Source organism: Oncorhynchus masou, chromosome 20 (assembly GCF_036934945.1).
Source record: "Oncorhynchus masou masou isolate Uvic2021 chromosome 20, UVic_Omas_1.1, whole genome shotgun sequence".
Classification (NCBI taxonomy): Eukaryota; Metazoa; Chordata; class Actinopteri; order Salmoniformes; family Salmonidae; genus Oncorhynchus; species Oncorhynchus masou.
In genome coordinates this window covers 10,149,597-10,171,784 of record NC_088231.1, presented here as the reverse complement: position 1 = coordinate 10,171,784, position 22,188 = coordinate 10,149,597, and the positions used below count along the sequence as shown (strand labels likewise).

At 42.3% G+C, this 22,188-nt stretch overlaps 1 protein-coding gene, 1 long non-coding RNA gene and 1 pseudogene across 4 annotated transcripts; all 3 read left to right on the top strand.

Annotated features, from left to right (window-relative positions):
• Positions 1-303: 303 nt before the first annotated feature.
• On the top strand, positions 304-5,604 carry LOC135506921 (zinc finger protein 449-like). 3 transcript variants are annotated; one of them, XM_064926351.1, is made up of 6 exons: positions 304-838; positions 1,359-1,489; positions 1,687-1,836; positions 3,817-4,333; positions 4,828-4,921; positions 5,213-5,604. In XM_064926351.1, exons 1-4 carry the CDS (start codon positions 556-558, stop codon positions 3,832-3,834), a joined length of 582 nt encoding a protein of 193 aa, XP_064782423.1. In that variant the 5' UTR covers positions 304-555; the 3' UTR covers positions 3,835-4,333; positions 4,828-4,921; positions 5,213-5,604. The 3 variants fall into 3 exon arrangements, with proteins under 3 accessions (XP_064782423.1, XP_064782422.1, XP_064782421.1); XM_064926350.1 differs by having other exon boundaries at positions 3,417-4,333; XM_064926349.1 differs by having other exon boundaries at positions 1,687-4,333.
• Positions 5,605-11,185: 5,581 nt separating this feature from the next.
• Positions 11,186-12,541, top strand: LOC135506527 (uncharacterized). The gene is made up of 3 exons (XR_010450532.1): positions 11,186-11,692; positions 11,830-11,906; positions 11,993-12,541. It is a non-coding gene; the product is annotated as an uncharacterized LOC135506527 (long non-coding RNA).
• Positions 12,542-13,224: 683 nt separating this feature from the next.
• LOC135506920 (uncharacterized) lies at positions 13,225-21,600 on the top strand (annotated as a pseudogene).
• The last annotated feature ends 588 nt before the right edge of the window (positions 21,601-22,188 follow it).

Here is a 22,188-nt window from a genome sequence, read left to right as displayed (position 1 = left end):
CATAAAAAGATGAGGCCTGTAATTTTCATCATAGGTACACTTCAACTATGACAGACAAAATGAGAAAAAAAATCCAGAAAATCACATTGTAGGATTTTTTTATGAATTTATTTGCAAATGATGGTGGAAAATAAGTATTTGGTCAATAACAAAAGTTTATCTCAATACTTTGTTATATACCCTTTTTTGGCAATGACAGAGGTCAAACATTTTCTGTAAGTCTTCACAAGGTTTATTTATTTTATTTATTTTGATCGTTGTATGAATATATCCTGTTTCCATCCCACACAGTAGGTGGCGACATGCACACTAAATTGTGTTAAAGCAAATATACCATTGAAGAAGAAGTAGTAAACGGAAGTAAACGTTGACGAAGAACACTTTTCACGTTAGCGTTTTTAGTGTTGTTATTTAGACATTTATTAACACCATGGAACTTAAAATATGACCAATTGAACTGCACAGCATCACATACTTACCACAGGTCGTCGTTAATTCGCGTTGGAGACAGGGCTTGGTTGATGATATCTAGCTAGGTGGTAACGTTAACTAACAATGGCCAATTGTGTGGGTTTTCACACTCAGATAGCCTCCATCATGGAGGTTCTAGCGAATGCAGCCGTGGCAGAGATCTGTAAACTCGTAGACGACGACTATGCAGTGTTTCGTCTGGAAGTAACTCAAAGCCAGAAAGAAAACAGGGGATTGCGGAGGAAACTACAGTTACTGGAACTGAAGGTGGCACGAGAGCGCGCAGAGAGGACAACGCGAGAGCGCGTCCTCGCCAGTCGTCCCAGTAGTGTCAAGATCCTCGACCGATACAGAGGAATGTCAAGAGGTACATTTTGTAACCAATTGGGTTAACACTTCGTTAGTTTTTGGATAGTATGAAATAGTTCCCCTGATTATTTAGCTATCTTGCTCAAAGACACAATATCATATTCTAACCAGTTCCTGTATGTCCTATGATTTACTAATTGAAAACAATATGACGCAAATCAAATCAACTTATTTGTCACATGCACCGAATACAACAGGCTTAGACTTTACCGTGAAATGCTTACTTATGAGCCCTTTTCCAAAAAGGCAGTTAAAAAGTAAATGGTAACAGAATATAACAATAACGAGGCTATATATGCATGGAACATGTAAGTCGCTCTGGATAAGAGCGTCTGCTAAATGACTTAAATGTAAATGTAAACATATCAATTGATCTATAAATAGAATATCAAAAAGTTATTTAAAGTGTCACTTTACATCCTTGACAATTCTAGACATTGTCATTGGTGTACAATATACCATTGAGCATTGACAGAAGCTAACCGAGCCACCTCTTTTCCCCCAAATAACTCTCTCAGGTGAAGGACATCTCACTGGAGGCCACAGGAGCTTTGTGAAGCCAGCGGGACACAATACATTGAGAGATGACCAACCAATTACTGTTGATGAGGGGAATGGAACCTCAACCCAGCACGTTATTGTGATAGAGGTTAGTGTAACAGCTTTGCATAAAATATTACTGTTACTTTGTAAATCAAATATGTCTGGTTTATTTCATAAAGGCTCCCACTCAGCTATTCACTTGATTACATTGTAATTTATCTGCCATAGGGAAGCTTGTGACACTCCCTTCCGACATTGTTATTCAACTCATGAACCGGTAATAACCTCCTCTCTTCTTATCAGGCTGCAGGTCCTGGGGTCAAGCAGGAGAGGACTAAAGGAGAGAAGGAGCCACGGCACAGCAGAGACATCCAGACTAGAGAGCCCTCTGTAGCCGCGGAGGACCCCACCTCCGCCCCAGCGCCATGTAGGACCCGACCCAGCATCACCGAGGTCAGTGGAACGCCGAACACCGTCCTCAAGTCAGATACAGACACGGAGACTTTAACTGCAACACACAGGCTCTTACACACAGGATCTGACCACAGATCAGACCCAGAGAGACTGGGGCTCGGGCCACTGGGCTGTCCTCCTGCTCCTGGTTCAGAGTACTTACCAGTATTTCACCAGAGCCAAAGAACGGTTCATTCCCGTGGAGATTGTGATGGTGACACGTTAGACACTGGTGGGGATGTTCCGTCTTGTTCTTACGCAACAGAGATGGACCCTGACAACATGCCCTTGGGTTTAGACACACAGGCTGATCTGTCCAGAGGGGACTGGAACCATTACAGTAATAGTGGATTCTCTGATGGGTGCCTAAATAAGAAAGGGGGGGTTATAGTCATAGATGAAGTGACTGTGAAAGTGGAGGGCGACGCTCCTCTGACCTTGAATGCAGACGAGACTCACTTAGGGGAAGGACACTCACAAGGCAGAGATTTCTTAGATTACAGGGAAAGCTTAGAGACAAATCCAAACGTTGCAACCCACTCCCCTTTACACACGCTCAGGGATCGGGACCCAGTGTCTACGTTGATGGGGCCTTCTGATTCACAGGGCTGCATCCTTTTTGATCAGGTATTGAACTCAAAGGACCAAAGGGCCAATGGGAGGGGAGGGGGAGCAACGTCAGGCAGTAGTAAAGAGAAACGGTTCCTCTGCATGTTCTGTAACAAAGGCTTCAGCTGCCTCCAGAAGGTGGAGATCCACCAGAGGGTCCACACAGGGGTGAAACCCTTCAGCTGTACCCAGTGTCACATGCGTTTTGCTGAGGCTGGCAATCTGAAGAGGCACCAGAGGGTCCACACAGGGGAGAAACCCTTCAGCTGTACCCAGTGTCATATGCGCTTCTCCCACTCGTCCAGCATGAAGAGGCACCGGAGGGTCCACACAGGGGAGAAATATTAAAGCTGCCCCGAGTGTGAGAAGAGGTTTTCCCATCAGAACTAGCTGAAGATGCACATTTAGGTCCACATGGGAGAAAGGCTGTTCACCTCTACGCAATGTGGGAAGAGGTTCTCAGAGAGGAGCAGAAAAACCATTCCACTAAATAGCTTATGATGTTTAGATCAAACCCTGCATTAAAGACAGGTTGATTTTCAGTATTGTCAGTTGAAAAGATCCACAGATGCATTTGGAATGACGAGAGTAACAGATTTCAGTGTTGAATATTCCTGGGTAGAATATTGCATCCAGACATTGTATTTAAGCCTAAAAAGTCTGTTACATATTGTGTTTGTACTGTGTAGGCTATTTGATGTATATTCAACTACTTTATTTTTTATCCCCCGAAGACAATTTTTATGAGAAAATGATTGCAGTTTAAATTTTGGCCTGTCCCGACTAAAAGAAATGTTGGTCGCCTGAGAGTCGTCTGTTCTTTCAACAATCGATTGGTAGAAATTTTAAACATATTTTTCAATATATATGTAGTGTTTTAATAAAATCAACTGTATGTACTAGATTGTGTAATGCTTTAAAGGGGAATTACACCTGCTGATTTGGCCTTGTTTTTTGGCTTGCTCCTCAAGAAATGCTGGTGGCCATGACAGAAGCCAAACGTGAGTTGGCTTGGGTGTGTGGATTGATGTGGGTGTCAGAAACTTGCCCACAGCTTTCCCCTCACTCAGTCACAACAAACCAACCTCCTGCAAGTTGAGCTCAATAACTACAGGCAGATATAGAGAAGCTTTGAATAGATCATTAGCCTAAAGAGTAATATAAGAAGAATGTAATTGATAAATGTATGTAGATATTCTAAAACAAATTGTTTTGAAAACTTTCAAACATAGTCACAGGTCCATGTAGAATAAACACTTTACATAATACAATATAAGCACTGTTCTGCTGATATAACAATGTGAACCTTTCATCTTTTATTATCGTTCCCAGCCGATACAAATATTGTGCCGATCTGCATTTTGTCTTTAGGTTTTTGGGCTACCTTAGCAAACATGTCGGAGTAGCCATACCTTCCTGTGTGGTGTCCCGCTCATAACAGGAGATCCCTGATCCTGGTTCAGAATACACAGGGTTCCTCCCTCCACATATTGTCCAATACCATTTAATAAAAGAAATACAAGTAAAATTGTGTCTAGTAAAATGTTAATGCCGACTGCCAGGTCTTTCTCCCTTCAGAGACATCAGTATCAAGCCCGTCTGCCAGTCTGAACTTCCATCACATCATCTTGCAAGTCTCCATATGCTGGCTCCATACATGTTTCTGTGAACACATACATAGTCACTGTTCTATCACCAATGGCAGTTAGGATAGGTAATATCTGACACGAACGGCTACTATGTTGAAGTTTGAACAGGTCAGACTAAACCTACCTATTTCTGTTCTCCCTATTGATGACCGGTGGTGAGCAGGCAAGAGTTGAGGTCTTTTCCAGAGCCCCATTGATGGGCATAGCAGCATACATCAGCTCCTGGCCACTCATCAAAGGTACAAGTGGGTCACACACACACACTATCAATGGTGGTTATAAATAGCCTGGTCCTGATGGAACCAACCGGATCGCTGTGTTCACCTTTCTACTTCACTTCAGATATCAAATGTGAAGTGCAATAGAACGGTAAAAAGGGATCAGGCTGGATCCACCAGGCTAGGTTTTGCTCTGGACATTATATGCATCTAATAAATAAAGAACTAAGCAACAAATAATGTCAGTTTACATATGTTTCACATAGGGGTTATTTGTAGAGATGAGGAGCCTGTGAACGCTGTTGCCGTCGACAGGTGAAGGTTGCTGGCCGGATACTTGCCAACATGCTAGCTATATTTTAATGACTTGTTACTGAGTTTTGAACACTTGTCAAACTACTTTACTGCCTGTTCATTGATGAATTGGTGACTGAAAAAGTTGGTGACAACTTGAACCAGCACTGAAATGTAAGCAGTGGGGTTCATGTCTTCCCCCTCTCTGCTCTTTTCCTCAGGTTGAAGCACATCCCTAACATCCAGACAGATGTCAAGAACTTGAACCTCCCAGCCACCAGGATAATCATCTTGTTCTTGGAGTTTATTCACAAGGTTAGATAGAGAATAGCATGGGTGGATCTATTTCGTTCATGCAGAATTGTAGCCAAACTTGTAACTTGGGAAGCTCATTCAATATTAGACGTGGGCTATTTTATGTCGGACAGCACAACACAAGCCTAGCACCCCCCCAACACAATCTTCCCATTGAAAACCATTGAGTTGGAGTGCCTTTTACACATCCATTTGTCTGATTGGAAGGCACCCTTATAGTCCTCAATCGACAATGTCAATGTTAACTCTTGCTCTCTCGAGCATTCAGTACCTCTATCCATCTCTCTACAGGTGCTACAGAGAGAATATTCCAAGGGCCTCCAGCGGCTTCTGACCAATTATCTGCGATCTCGCCAGAGCACAGAGAAGCAAGGTCCGCTGGTGGTAATATACTTTATGCTCTATGTAAACCCCCTTCACTATGGCTGTCTGTGTGATGACATACTGTAGCATATAATCCAGGGCCACTGGTTGGATTGGATTTACTGTACTGAACGTGTCCATCCCCCTGTCCCCATGGGAGTCTGCTGGGCCATGGAACGCTAGAGCTGCACATCAAAACACCTGCCACCATGTTGTCATTTATCAGCAGACAGTTCCCTGAAGAAGGATGCAACCAAGGTCTTAAGAGAACCAAATTAAAGGGGATGACCAACGAATGCAATAAAGTTTTGTATAAATTGCTCATGTTCATTTTTTAAATATATATCCCAGACAAGCCTGAAGTATAGGACAAATAGGCTGTGTTTAGACAGGGAGCCCAAGTCTGATTTTTTTTCACCAAATGGTCTTTTGACCAATCAGATCAGCACTGAAAAAGATCTGGGATTGGTCAAAAGACCAATTAGTGGAAAAATATCAGGATTGGGCTGCCTGTAAACGCAGCCAGAGGCAAGTGAATATAAGTCTGTTCTTGTGTTTGTAGAAGTTTGTAAGAATTTGAGTGGTTACATACAGTACATGTTAAATGGCTCCGAGACATAAGGAGACTCTTGCTGTAATCAAAGGGAAGGTACTGCTGAAGGTCCCAGTATTCAGTCAGACAATATGCCTAGTCAGTCAGTAAGTTGGCTAATTAAACACTCATGTAATGTACACACCAGCCAAACGATACCCAACCAATACAGCCGAGTAGTCTATTTGCAGTGAAATTGGGAGGGGCATTTTCTTTCCAACTTTTCAGTCACTAATTCATCAATAAAACAGGCAGTGGAATGAAGAGCATCTGCTAAATGACTTAAATGTAAATGTAAGTAGTTTGACAAGTGTTCAAAAGTAACAAGTCTTTAAAATATAGCTAACAAATAAATAGTTTTTTATTTTCAATAAACCTAGCTAACATTAGCTACACTTCAGTGATGGTGGAAGTTAGTTAGCTTGCTTTCCCCCAGTACTTTCAATTTAGCTAGATCGCTAGCTAAGTAATGGCATTTATATCAACTTCACCAATCAGATGGTTCACTAGCAAATATATTTGGTTTTCCCTCGCATCTAAAGCTGCCTGATAAAGCTTGCCAGTTGATAGTAAAGCTAGGATGAATGTCAGAAACCAGCTAGCTAACCCAATAGCGGCTGTCAATGCAATGGCTGGTCTGGAGTTCGTCTCAAATCTACCATTATATTTCACATGATAAGCAAACTACTGTCATGTCTTTTCACAACAACAACAAAAAAATCGATGGACACATAACAGAGACGAGTAAAAGATCCTGCCCCCAGAGCTGCGCAAATCGAATTTTACTACTTTTTTGTTGTTGCAACTAACAATTAACCTCTCAGTCTATGTCGTTATTTTTGTTTGAATTGTTTACATGTTCGCTATGTGGGGGAAATGGTAAAACAAGCGGAACTACGTGGTTAAGAACTGTTGTTAACGGGGATTATTATCGTAGCAACACATTTTTGGAGTGAAGTCAATCCCACACTGTTAGCTAGGTTTTTTTCGTGTCTTCGGGGGCACTTCGTAAAGGTTGAGCGTGTATGTTAGGGTGGTAACGTAATAATAATTAAGAATAAAGCGTGAATTCATGCCAAGAATAATAAGTGTGAAGTTTGATTTCCTCCCTACTGTAATAAGCAGCCAATTAGGTATTTTAATTTAATTAATGTGTTTAATCTGATACTGTTATCTCCGGTTTAACAGTTACGTATGTAAGCACTTCAGAGTTATATCAAGCTAATAAGTCACTCATAAGACAAAGTTGTAAGAGTGTGCTTAACTGTATTTGTTATTTACTTTATAGTTTTCACGGAAGGTGATAATTCTGACTAAAACTACATAATAAAACCGCCTGTTAAAATCAAGGAACAGTTGTGCTCGTGGTTAATGGAGGGAGCTACACAGAAAGTTCTACAAGTTTACAAATCTCTTTAAAAAAATAATAATAATAATAATAAGTTTACAAATCTCTTGGTAACGTGACAGTGACTCAGAACGCGCAGATTCAAAATCTGCAAGTGTATTTTTGATTCACAGCAGAATATTAATACTCGTAAAACAATTTGTAATCATTCTGGAAAAAAATTCTGCTTGCAAAACTTATTGAACGTATTAAAAAGTTAAGTTGCAAGTTTGAGACATGATACAAGCTTGCACATTTGCAAATCGTAATTGCAACCACGAAATTCAAAATGCAAACTCACGTAGTTGTGTCATTATAAACCCATACACATTAACTGTAGCAAACATTGCCACTCAATAATGTACTTATTCAGTCAAACACTTAAATTTGGCTTTATTTATACTGATGTACGTCACTGTGTTCATCAATGCACCAACTGATCAAAACATACTGAAGTTAAGTCGCTCTTCAAGTCCTCCTCCAGTCTCCCTTTTACCTTATTTAACAGACGATTTACTTAACAAAAGGCACATCTCAATAAGTGGCCTTTCCTCTTTTGTTCATCCACCCAGGTGGGAGGCTAATGACGTCAAATTTGACCATCATGCCAACTATTGAGCAGTTGTGTCTAGAAAACACTATTTTGCTCAAAACATATGTTTTACCCTTTGGTATGTGTACACTTTACTGTATTTATACTTGGGACATTGTTTTTCAACAGGAAAAGTTTAAAAAAAATCACTGGTTGACATCGTAACTGTTTCTGTTATGAAAAACCCCAGAGCTCAAACGCTTATCTATCATCTGTGGTATGGGATCTTTACAAACAGCCCTTGACCTCAATCTGTTTACAGTAAATGCCTGGAAGGCTTCGGGTCTTGTGATGACTGAGGTGAAATATTAAACATGAACTAAAGTGCACCTGTACTTGATATTCCAGAATAACTGGTCTCTACAAACTGGGTAAGAGTGTTCAACATTGTCTTTTTAACCATATACCCCTCACTAACCCATTGTTAACTTGTCATTTGAAACAGGATTGTAAATACCTGTTTTTACAGAGACAGTAAACCTAGGCAGTTGAATATTTACATGACTGTGGTGATGTAAGCCTAGATGGAATAAAGTCATTATATATTTCTATATTCTAGTTTACACACTGTTTTTTCTAAACAAGTATTCTCTGAGTATCAAAGATACTGCCCATAAAAGGTCGTGATTTGTTGTTGATTTCTTTTAATTAATATTTCTGTGGTGGCGACACAATGGCCGTGCAATAGACATTTTGCACAACGTAGCAACGCCCACTTCCGTTCAACTTTCTACCGGATACATAGCTTCCTGTCCCGATCGCGTCCAATCAGCCTGATTTCAGCCATACTAGCTCGTTTTATCATTATCTCAGTATATTAATATGATCATATTTCTATAGTGTTCTTTTTAATCATTCTTGTTCAATTCTGTTTATTCTTTCAGTTAGTGATTTTTTTTGTAAATCGATTTTTGTGTTCTGTGTCTTTTTGTATCTTAGCTAGCTACCTATACTCCATCGCTTGGGTTGAAGATAGAGGCCTGCCCTTAATGGTGGCAGCACTAGATCAGGCGAAAGCTTTTGATCGCGTGAATAGATCTTTTCTATTCAGAGTGTTAGGTCGGTTTAGGATTTGGGGAGAAGTTCATAGGATGGATTCGTACATTATATGTCGGAGCGGGGTGCCGAGTTAGTGTAAATAGTCACTTGGGTGACGTTTTTGACCTCTCGTCTGGGGTCAGGCAGGGGTGCCCACTCTCGGCTCTCCTCTTTGTTCTGTACATGGAACCTCTGGGGGCTGCCATTAGGGCAGACACAGGGGTGGAATCCTTCTTGATCCCTGGAAGTGGTGGGCTGCGTGTTAAGATGACGCAGTACGCCGACGACACTTCCTTGCTGCTGTGCAAGGACTCGTGCCTGACAAGGTCCCTTGCCATCATTGGGGATTTCACCCGAGCGTCGGGAGCGGTTCTGAACCATGCAAAGTCTTCCGTTAAGTTTTTCGGAAGATGGCACGGTAGAACGGATGTGCCCGGGGGGTTATCTCTCTGTGAGGGGCCCTGAGGATTCTCGGGGTCCATTTTGAGACCTCCGGCTCAGCGACGCTGAACTGGAACAAGGGTATCGCAGTGGTACAGAGGAAGCTAGTGATGTGGAAGGCTAGGTTTTTGTCTTTTATGGGCAAGGTCCTGGTCCTAAAGGTGGATGTGTTGCCGTCTCTTTTGTATTTGGCGTACATCTACCCATTGCCGGCTTGTCTGAGGAGGCCTCTAGTGAGGCTTGTGTTTCAGTTCATGTGGGGTGGCAGGTACGAGTGGGTCGCCAGGGCACGCATGCTCTGTCCCATCGGGGAGGGAGGTAGGGGGGTACCACATCTCCCCCTCAAGCTGGACGCAATTTTTGTTTCTTTCTTGTTAACGGAGGTTGCTCATCCAGTGATACACCCGTCCGGTTACCTCCTGCGTGTGTTCTTCTCGCGTCAGGCGAGAAGCGTAATGGTGTGGTCTAACACGGGTCCTCGGGCGAAACAGCTGCCGTGGCACTTTGGCCATGCGGCCAAGTGGCTGCGTGCGCACCCTGAGGTTGAAGTTGCCCGAGTAGGTTTAGATCACAGGCACCTGTACGAGGTCAGACAGGCAGGGATTCCTGTTGTCCAGGCCCCGCGCCTGCACTCCCTCCCAGACCACTGCCGAGATGCCCACTACAGGCGCGGGGCCTGGACAACAGGCTCAAGGACCTGAATTGGTTGAGCCTCCACAAGTGCTTGCCGGTACGTTCCATCATGTACCGGCATAGTTTGGCGCAATCCCCCACCTGTCCAAGATCCTCTTGTGGCAGGGAGGAGACTGTGCACCATGTCTTTTGGGACTGTGCCTTTGCCGGAGTAGTATGGGCTAGGGCACGGGTGTTGTTAGGTTTGGTAAGAGGGGATTTTGTATTGATGTGGGCCAGGTTAGAGAGAGGTGTAGGGAGAGCGAGAGGGACAGATAGGGACAGGTTTCTGCTCTGGCTTCTCATGAGTCTCTTTAAACGGGGGCTGTGGGAAGCGAGGCAGAACATGGTGAAGACAGGGAGAGATTGGGGGGTGGAAGGGATAGTGAGGAGGGTGGAAAGAGATTTGAGGGGGAGGATGAAGAGGGAGGAGAGGAAGTGGGGGCAGCATGCTGCCCGGGAGAGGTGGAAGGGGGGTTTAGGGCTGGGTGTCATTTAGATTTGTAAGGGGATAGATTAGGGACGGGGAGATAGTGAAAGGTAGTTTGTAGGATGACGGGGAGGGAAGATGCTCCCCTGAGGTTTTGTTTGGGGGTTTTGTTTAGTTAAATTAAAATACCATTATGGGAGTATGAATGAAAATTATGAGTTGTAAAGAATGAATGGTATTGAATGTAATAAATTATAAAAAATAAAAAAAATCTTAGCTAGCTACCTATGAACTCGCTAACTAGTAATGGCACTTACCAATCATGGCACTGTCTTACACAAGGCACTCGCAAGAGCTGCCAAAGATAACAGTGATGGATGTACATCGTCTGGCTCGGACAAGTAGCAAAGCACCGAACTCCAAGTTGGGAAAAGGATTCAAACTTTGTCTCCAGTTACCTTTTCAACTATGAAGGTAAGTATAGCCAAGTTGCCTCAGACCAGACAAGGACATTTACTCAAAGCTGTAACGTAGTTTAAGACATGCCTTTTACAGTAGCTAGTTAACATTATGATTGCTCAGTCTTTTTTCTTCCAAACCGTTTCGAACAGGGACAAAGTGACACGAGAGGTCAGCATAAGGGCTTGCTACTACAGGACCATGAGAAAAAATGAGAAACCACACAGTTTGAGTGTAGGGTGAAAAGTAATCTGTTTGTGGCCGTTACATAGTCAGAGATGAAGCCTAGTCTAAGACTAAGAAGTTCCTGTCAATGGATATCTGCATTAAGAGGCATTACTTAGTCTAGGACTAGGCTTAATCCATGTCTATGAAACTGTTCTTAGTGTAGTAATTGTTCAGTTGTTTTCCTTGCTGTTTCTGTAAACTCTTATGTTGGACACATTAGATTACATTTAAACAAGGGCATATATACCCTTAATAGAAAAGTTTAAACCTGTATTGCTGTAATGGATTTAGTGGCTGTTGTGCCAGTCACTTCTGTTTGCTGGTCGTGAGACATGTTGAGTGATTTTATAGTCTATTCATTTTCTTTTTATATCCCCATGTAGGTTGTACTGAAGCCGGTAACAATCACACAACATCACTGTTCATGTGTTGCTGGCACCTCATTATGCAACCACACAGTTGTGTTACTATTCCAGTCTGCACACTATTCCCAGATGGGAACACCAGTCTTCCCACCTGTGCACAGCTGCACAGAGGCCGAGCAGCAGTGGCATAAGCCAAGGACAATGGTATGTTTTAATAACTGTACCACATATCAAAATCATATGCTTATAATCACATCATAATGCTACTAAATTATTTAATGAAAACTTAAATTGTCTAATGATTAGATTTAGAATAGTGCCCTTGTACTGTCTTTTTACAGGGTCTGCAACCTGGGCCCATAGGCATAATGACCATCACCTAGCCCACCAAAAAGCGCACGGCAGAATGAGGGATTAGGTGAGTTTTCCCTAATAACCAGTATAGTAGATAGTAGCTGGTCATATCCTACTACACTTTGACTATATAAAATTATTTAATTTCAGGTGGCTTCAAGTACATTGTTGAGATTGGCTAACCACAGCGGCTGCTTTGCTTTGTAGAAGTACTCTACAGCGCCCTTCTTGGACCACTCCCCGACCTCTCAGTCCTCCAGATAGAATAGGCATACAATAACTTTGACCCTCTATCCAAGCCATTGATCTGCAGCATGGGGATGTCTGCTGAAAAGCTTTTAGTCGGCTCCCACTTTGGAAAGGTACAGGTGGGGAGCCTCCTGTCTAACCAGCAGCCTCCAATCACAACGTGACACATAGTTCACCATAAGGAGACACCACCATTCCCTTCACTGCCCCTGGATGGCTACAGACTAGAGAGCGACTGTCAAGGCTGCACATGTGTGCTCAGTGAAGACGACCAGCTTCACATGAGGGAATACATAAAGACCCAGTGGTGTTCTCACTAATTAGAGAGAAGGGTGACTGGTACTACTTGTGTACATGCAAAAGTTCTTAGGAAGGAAAGACTAAATAATAAGGGAAGGGCTCCTTTATCTTTCAATTAATGAAAGAGAAACAAAACAAATCTGTCTGCAATTAATTATTATTATTTTTAAATCATTGTTACATTTTTCTGTTCTCTTGTCACTGTAAATAAAAACTCTATAACATTGTTTGGAGTATAAGCAGAGGTGTTTATTATCAATAAATGGACTACTACAGGATGTTAGACAATGTGGATGGTCACAGCAAAAGAAGGGAAGATGCAATGCAGTAGTAGCTCATTGCTCCTTGGCCCATGCCTTCACAAGAGGCCCACACTGGTAGTTTTGTGAGAAGGCAAGCCACAGCCCAGATGCAGTTGATGCTTCCCATCAGTGACATGAGGATCTCTTGGACAGGGTAGTTATTCCACTGGAATAGCAAAGGTATTGCTCCCTTCTTCAGACATCGAAGCCCACTATAGGGTTCAATGAAATCTTAATTTCCTAACTTTCAATAAAGATACCGCAACAACTAATAACGTTAACGTCGTTAGCACTAACGTTAGCTAGGTACTGGTAGCTAAAGATACAAAAAAGACACCTGAAGACATAAGATTTACAAAAATCACTAACTGAACGGATAAACAGAATTCTCAACAAGAATGATACAAAAAACGCTATAGAAATATGATTCATATACTGAGGTAATGATAAAACGAGCGACTTCGAGACTAGTATGGCTAAAATCAGGCTGTTTGGAAGCTGTGTATCGGGTAGGAAGTGGACGTTGCTACGTTGTGCAAAAGGTCTATTAGTCTTCTTTATTAAATAATTAGCATTACCGTAGTTCAAAGAGCAACCCGCACTCTTCTTTTAATCACGCCCCAAGACGCCCGCCAATGAAATCATTTCTCATCCGTGTGGAAGGGAAGTAAACAGTGACCAAGAACAATTTTCACGATAGCGTTTTTATTATTGTTAGTTAGACATTTATTAACATAGGTCTTGGTTGACATATGTTACGTTATTTAGGTAACGCTAGACAGCTTCTAACGTTAGCTAGCTAACAGTGGCTATGGGTTTTCACACTCAAATGGCCTCCATTATGGAGGTGTTAGCTAATGCAGCCGTGGCAGAGATATGTAAACTCGTAGACGACGATTATGCAGTGTTTCGTTTGGAAATATCTCAGGGCCAAAATGAAAACCGGGCATTGCGGAGGAAACTACAGCTACTAGAATTGAAGGTGGCACGGGAGCGCGCAGAGCGGACGATCAGAGAACGCGTCATCGCCAGTCGTCCCAGTAGTGACAAGATCCTCGACCGATATAGAGGAATGGCAAGAGGTACGTTTTGCCCCGTTCCCCTCTGCGCATGTTTAGATAGTATGCAATAATTCCCCTCATTACCACTTAGTTATCTTTCAAAAAGTTATGAGAAGTGTTACCAAACATGCAGTGTCAATAGTGTACAATATAGCATTGACAGTACCCTAACCACCTATTTTTCACCCAATCACTCTCAGGTGAAGGACATCTCACTGGAGGCCACAAGAGCTTTGTGAAGCCAGCAGGACACAATATCTGGAGTGATGACCAACCAATCACTGTTGAAGAGGGGAGTGGAACCTCAACCCAGAAAGTTGTCATCATAGAGGTTAGTGTAATAGTATTACATCAAAATTACAGTACATCAAATGTGGCCAGTTTATTTCAGAATGACTCCCCTCAGCTATTCACTTCCTCACATGTAACATACTCATTTATCTGCCGTAGAGGAGCTTGTGAGACTTCTTTACTACATTGTTATCCAATTAAACTCATGTAACGGTAATAACCACCTCTCTTCTTGTGTCAGGATGCAGATGCAGAGGCTACATGTCCTGGAGGATTGTCTCTGGTCAAGCAGGAGAGGACTGAAGCAGAGGACCCACAGCACAGCAGAGACATCCAGACTGGAGCAACGTCTGGAGTGGCGCCCACTGTAGCCACAGAGGACCTATCCACCGCCACTGCGCCTCAACCCAGGACCCGACGCAGCATTACGGAGGTCAGTGGAATGCCAAACGCCATCCTCAAGTCAGAGACTTTAACTGTAACACAAAGGCTTTTACACATAGTACCTGACTACAGGTCAGACCCAGAGAGACTGGGGTTGAGGAGACTGGGCTGCCCTCCTGCTCTCGGCTCAGAGTATTTACTTTACGGTAACCCGAGCCCGACGACTGTTCATTCCCATCAGGACTTAGACAGTAGTAGTGTATACTCTGAAGGGTGCCTAGATAAGAAAGAGGAAGGTCTGGTCGTAGATGAAGTGACTGTGAAAGTGGAGGGTGACGTTTCTCCCACATGGAATGCAGATAATTACCTAGGAGACGGACACTCACAGGGCAGAGATTTCTTAGATTACAACGATAGCTTCGAGGCAAATCCAAACGTTGCGACCCACACCTCGTTACACATGTGCAGGGATCGCGACCCAGTGTGTACGTTGATGGGGCATTCCGATTCACACGGTCGCGTCCTTTTCAATCAGGTAATGAACTCAAACAGCAGGGCTGGAGCCCAGGCGCAGGGAGGGGGAGCAACATCAGGCAAAAGTAAAGAGAAACGGTTCCTCTGCATGTTCTGTAACAAAGGCTTCAGCTGCCCCCAGAAGGTGGAGATCCACCAGAGGGTCCACACAGGGGAAAAACCCTTCAGCTGTAACCAGTGTCACATGTGCTTTGCCCAGGCTAGTGACCTGAAGAGACACCAGAAGGTCCACACGGGGGAAAAACCATTTGGCTGCCATCTGTGCCAGGCCAGTTTCTCACACTCGTTCAACCTGAAGAGGCATCAGAGGGTCCACACAGGGGAGAACCCTACTGCTGCCCCCAGTGTGAGAAAAGATTCTCCCACCAGCACCAACTGAAGATGCACCTGAAGATCCACACGAGAGAGAGGCTGTTCGCCTGTATGCACTGGGGGAAGAGGTTCTCAGAGAGGAGCTACCTCAGGACACACCAGTATAATTATCGTTTTTGCCCTCAGAACAGCCACAATTCTTCAGGGCGTGGACTCTACAATGTGTAAAAATGTTTCTTTGCAGGACAAGGATTGTCCTGACTTTCAGGAATGCCTGAATTGTTTCACCTTGCTTTTCAGGTTGGCAGCAAGTTTCACCATCCAATTATTTCAGGTCTACAGGAGTGCAAGTTTCACCATGGCACATCCCGCGACGATACATTGGCACATGAGTGTTATTAGTAAATAGCAAATATGAGGCAATTATTGCATTCTATCCATGTGGGCTTTCGTAGACTACCTGAGACATGAAACAGATGGCTGTCGCCAATTTGTTAATGCACAATTTGCCTAAATGGGTAATGGAAACACTTCAACCACAAATTTTTTATTTGACACTAGGTTTTAGCGATTTAAAAAATAACAAGTGTGACATTAGGTTTTTATTGACACAAGATAGTTATATGGAAACGCACCCTAGCAGGCAGTTGTCGCATCTATTTTCTATGCTAACATTTGAAATGTCGACCAAAAAAATGACTGAACAAGTTAATGGAAACACTCGCTATGTCAGAGAAAGAACAGGTGTTCCTAATGTTTGTACACTCTGTGTATAAGCCTAAAAAGTATGTTACATAATGTTTGTACTGTGTAGGCTATATGATGTTCACAAGTGCCTGTTTCATTACTTCCATTCAACTACTTAATTTTTTCTCTCGAGACAATTTTAATGAGGAAATGAATGCAAGTTTACCAAGTTTATGCAAATCTTTAGTTGAGATGTGCATGTGTGGTTTTCATATAGTTTATTTAAAACTTGTTTGTTTAATAAACACAGTTGTACTTTTAATTTGAACTTTCATTGAGACTCTGTAGTATACATCACATTTGATCTCACCCTGTTCTGCATACACCCAATTGCACTTTATAACCATTATACACTTACTAAATATAACTACACATACCCACACACTAACAAACACCTACTGTACATGTCAAAATAGTTAGTCAGGTATGTCTGATGATAACATTTGACTTATTTGAACCCACAACATATTTATGTCCACCATGATGGATTTAACAATTAAGTCCTATTGTAACTACAGTATAGGACTCAAGTGTAGTGGGGATGGGTTAACACTCTGGGTCAATACTTGCAAACACAGGTGTTATAAAGTACTTAAGTAACAATAATTTAGTACTACCTAAGTATTTTTTGGGGCGTTATCTGTACTTTACTATTTATATTTGACAACTTTTACTTCACTACATTCCTAAAGAAAGTATGTACTTTTTACATTTTCAATGCTTAGCATGAGAAGAAAATGATCAAATTCACACACTTATCAAGAGAACATCCCCGGTCATCCCCACTGCCTCTGACCTGGTGGACTCACTAAACACAAATGCTTCATTTGTAAATTATGTCTGTGTGTTGGAGTGTGCCCCTGGCTATATGTAGATTAAAAACCAATAACATTTATCTAATTTGGATTTCTTAATATAAGGAATTTGAAATGATTTATATTTTTATTTTTGGAGTTACATTTACTTTTGATATAAGTATATTTAAAACCAAATACTTTTAGACTTTTACTCAAGTAGTATCTTACCGGGTGACTTTTACTTGAGTCATTTTATATTAATGTATCTTTACTTTTACTCAAGAATGACAGTTGGGTCATTTTTACAACACTGTGCAAACATAACTTGTTTAAATTTACATAGTTGCTTATCTGGCACAAAATGTGTATCAGTCAATTAAAAGCGTATATTTACTTGCACGTGACAGAACGCTAAATTGGTCCCATAACGTGGCACACGTTGGCCCAATGCTAACCTCAAGCCTGTCACAAATTCTTCATCAGAATATCAAAGACTTTATATCCACCAGCCAATATTATTTCTTAAAATAGGTCAACCCGGGCAACTAGATGGATCTTTTAAACCTTCAAATGCAAGGTTTACTTTTGTTAGGTTGGTCTGTAACAAAATGTTGTGTGCCAATATTGCATTGACGCATCCTTGACGAGGTTACTGGCTACTACTGATGTTAGACTACATTTTCACGGTTTTGGCATATATGACTAAATTCATGTTTCTGTTTCACACACACCCTTCCGCAAGAGGTCCTTACAACTGAAGTTTATCATACATCGTAAAAAAAGACAGTCAAATATAAGTCATGTAGGTTACCATCATCACCATCACTTCTAGGCAGCACACACTGCTAAAGCGGTCGACTCTAAATCAGTAGTGCACTTTCACCATGAGCCCCCCTCGCCTCAAGCTTTTTTGTTAGGAAAAAACTGTTCACTGCCGAACCTTGATGCTCGATTCAAGACGCACGTGACGAAGTGGATGATTATTATAATGCATAGCTTATAAAACGTTATAGGCCTGCATGTAAGTGTAACCTACATAAGAATATACTAATGACAGCGTAATGTCATCCTACATTAAGACTGTCGATTAAACATATTTAAAGGAACTGCAATACTGCCTCATCTGTAGGATGATAACGAGGATGCTACCTATAACCCTATTGTACTCTAACGCTCATCCTCCTCGAGTCAAGTAATGCATATGTTACCAGGTTTCCATCCACAGTTTGTGACTAAAGTCATACTGTAAAGAAGAAATGACAGCTGTGATGGAAACTGGAAGTTTCGTAAAATGTTTTAATTGCAGACAGATCATGTGTTCTTTCGACATGGTGGGATCTTTTGGAGTGGGTAAAATGTATTATGCGAGAAATGGCGGTGGAAACGCCTTTGTGTAAATATTGATAACCATCATGTCGAAGTAAACTTGGAGTCACGCAACAATATGGTTTAAGATCCTCCCACTAGGACTCGGGAAACCATGCCGTTTTAGGCTACATGTTAAATAAGTTATGATGACCTTTACAGGGGAGTATACGTGTACAGTGTTGAGTTTGACGCGCCTTTCCAATAAATATCGAGTCTTATTCTGGTGACTTGATGATCGATGCTTGACCGCTATTTGACAAATACAGATATTCTCGCTCTTATCCATAATAATATCATCATGTAGACTTGCCTGCCTGCACAGCCTCCCGGAACTGTATCTGCCAGCTGTTGGCTAGAGCACACGTGCCAAGACCAGTAGGCACGTTTGCTATTTGACGTAACAGTTTGTGACAAAACTATCCGTAGAGTTGGAAACACATTGAACTTTAGATTTTTATTAGGTACATGAAAACTTAAGAGATAAAGTCAGTCAAATACATGTGATAGTTGTTTTGATGAACAGAACTTATGGTTTGGAAGAACTTGTGCCAGGATATAATCAGTGAGGTTATCATAGGGCTAATGTTTGCCATGTTGTCTGACGGGACCAGCTACAATTTAGCATTTGGTTACGATTTTAATTGGCTAATACACATTTTGTACCAGAGACTCGTTTACATTTACAAGTATGGACCCTCCATGTTGAAAGTGTGTTTATTATCTGTGTGTCTGTACCTGTAATCTGTATCACCTGTCCCTTCCAGGAGGAGGAGGAGGGTCCAGAGGTGCTGCTGGTGAAGGATGAGGGGTGTGAGGAGGGTCTGGGGAACCCTGAGGGGACCATGGACTTGGAGGACAACCAGACTACACCTCCTCCTGAACCCACAGAGAAGCCAGCTGAGCAGCACAGGACCACACACACTGAGGTGAGCCCACGATGAACTAACATCTTAAAGGTACTAGGTCAGGGCCTGTCCACCAAGTAGGAGTGCTGATCTCAGATCAGTTTGGCCTTTTAGATCATAATGAATAAGACTATATAGACAGGTGGGGGACCTGATCCTCAATCAGCACTTCTACTCTGAGACAGTTTGTGGATACATGCCCAGGTCTTGGTTAATTTGGTATTAAGTTTGGGACCATGCCTTTCAATTATCAAACCATTAATTAAAGAGTGTCAAGTAATCAAATCAACTAACATGTTTGCATAGTACTCATAGTAATCCCTCATTTCCCAGTCAGAAGATGCTCCATAGCAGGGTGCTCATATCAGATTTCTTGATCCAACATCCTCTCACACTGTATCTCTTACAGCCAGTAGACATGCAGGATGGGAAGCCTGATCTGCTGCTGGTCAAAGAGGAGACAATAGAAGACGAACCAGAGAGCATTGACCTGCCGAGTGGACTAAAGATGGGGGAGCAAGGTAAGGGAGAAATACATATAGCCTACATACAGTAATAGATCTGCAATCGGAATAGTTATGCACCCGGCTATTGTTTTTTCTCCATTCATAAAATGAAATGAATAGAACTTATGTTTACATAGATATACACAAATTCTAATGTATGAACTTGACCAGGTAATTGACAAACTCAATATATAGAGTTTTCTCTGCCATGTTTATACATTATATGTTGTAACCTCTTCCTACAGGTGGTTGGCTGGAAGCTAACAGAGGAGACTGGGCGACCATCTTGGATTCCCAGACTGGTATAGCTAAGGGCCCAGGGGACGCCATCACCGAGCAGGCCAGGACCAGAGGCGACCAAGTGGATGTCAGTGGATGGGACAGCATCCTCAACTCTGGGCTGGGGAACAACACTTTTAACCACAACCAGAAACAGAGAGTGGAACATAAAACAACATCTGAATTTAGTGACAACAGACTGGCTGAGACCAGGGCGAGGCGTAGATTTGGTCTGCGGGGACGAGGTGGTGTCCATCTGAGAACAGACTCGGCGAGCGATGCTCCGTCCTGCTCCTATAGTTGTGAGTCAGAGAGACTGATTGCACCTCAGGTTAACCCCCTAACAGGTGCTGCCCTCAGCCTGCCTTCTATAGGATCTATCAACTGGAAAATGGACCCTGTGACAACACAGACACTCCCTGACCTTCGTCCTCCTCACACTCTCCTTATGTTAAACCAGACCTCAGACAATGCCAGTGCCTCAACACTAAATGGCTACACAAGCCCATTGACAAATGACAGTAGTAGTAATGCTATCAGTAGATCTGGTAGCAAAGAGAAGCGCTTCCCGTGTTTGTTCTGTGGGAAAGTCTTTCGTTTCTCTAAACAGGTGGAGAGCCACCAGAGGATGCACACGGGAGAGAAACCGTTCGGCTGCCACCTGTGCCGGGCCAGTTTTTCACACTTGTCCAGCCTGAAGAGGCACCAGAGAGTTCACACAGGGGAGAAACTTTTCAGCTGCCTCCTATGCAGGGCCAGTTTTTCACACTCCTCCAGCCTGAAAAGGCACCAGAGGGTCCACACAGGGGAGAAACCCTACACCTGCTCTCAGTGTGAAAAGAGGTTCTCCCACCAGCACCATCTGAAGATGCACCTGAAGGTCCACACGGGAGAGGCCATTCACCTGTACTCACTGCAGGAAGAGGTTCTTCGAGAGGAGCTACCTGCGAATACACCAGCAGAAAATGTGCACGCCCCATGAATAGTAAAATGTAATGAAGTACTAGTTTGTAGTTCATTCTTTTGGTTTTGCATATAGAGTGACAATCTTGTCCTGTTTGATGCTGGTGTTTTATGAGGAAATGATAGTGCCTTAATGAATTTTATCTTGACATTAAGTAGTAAAGATTAACCTTTTTTAAAGCATTCTAAATTTAATTTTATCAAAGCGAGGGTACCAGATGTACAGGAAAGTGTTACCATAGTGAGAAGTTAGTCTACAATACATGTCACATGTATAATTTTGTGCAATAAAAGTATTGTACTTAAATACAAAATAGAATCTATGCTGACTGACTTGGTTATTATTTCAGTCGATCCAAAACTTAATTCTTGAATCAACACATTGATTTATAAAAATAATAAACTCCAATGGCTCTACATTGTTGGGTACTTGAATCACATTGTTAGAAATGTGATTGATTGTGGTTAACATTGTCACATGCGCCCAATACAATGCTTACTTACAAGCCCTTAATCATCAATGCAGTTAAGAAAACGCCCCAAAAAACAGGTGTTGTACAACAGCGAAATGCTTACTTACAGGCCCTAACCAACAGTTTGATTTTTAAGTAAAAAATAGGTATTAGGTGAACAATAGGTAAGTAAAGAAATAAAACCAGTAAAAAAAAGTGAAATAACAGTAGCGAGGCTATATACAGACACCGGTTAGTAGGGCTAATTGAGATAGGATGTTTTTGTAGGTATGGTTAAAATGACTGCATAAAAACTCAGCAAAAAAATAAACATCCTCTCACTGTCAACTGTGTTAATTTTCAGCAAACTTAACCTGTGTAAATATTTGTATGAACATAAGATTCAACAACTGAGACAAACTGAACAAGTTCCACAGACATGTGACTAAGAGAAATGGAATAACATATCGCTGAACAATGCAAATAGTCCGGGTAGCCATTTGATTACTTGTTCGGGAGTCTTATGGCTTGGGGGGAAAAAACTGTTGAGAAGCATTTTGGTTCTCGACTTGGCGATCATGTACAAGAACAACAAATAATAAAAGAGCAGCAGCAAATAACAATAGCGGGGGTACCGGTACAGAGTCAATGTGAGGGGGCACCGGTGTCGAGGTAATATGTAGGTAGAGTTATTAAAGTGAGTATGCATAGATAACAGAGAGTAGAAGCAGTGTGTGTGTGTGGTGGTGGCGGGGAGGGGAGGGTGGCAATGGAAATACTCTGGGTAGCCATTTGATTAGATTTTCAGGAGTCTTACAGCTTGGGGGCAGAAGCTGTTCAGAAGCCTCTTAGACCCAGACATGGCGCCCCGGTACCGCTTGCCATGCGGTAGCAGA

Coding starts and splice junctions, on each gene's coding strand:
- LOC135506921 (XM_064926349.1), top strand. CDS start 556: ATGGCCAATTGTGTGGGTTTTCACACTCAGATAGCCTCCATCATGGAG. Junction 839..1,358: donor ATACAGAGGAATGTCAAGAG/GTACATTTTGTA, acceptor TAACTCTCTCAG/GTGAAGGACATCTCACTGGA. Junction 1,490..1,686: donor AGCACGTTATTGTGATAGAG/GTTAGTGTAACA, acceptor TCTTCTTATCAG/GCTGCAGGTCCTGGGGTCAA.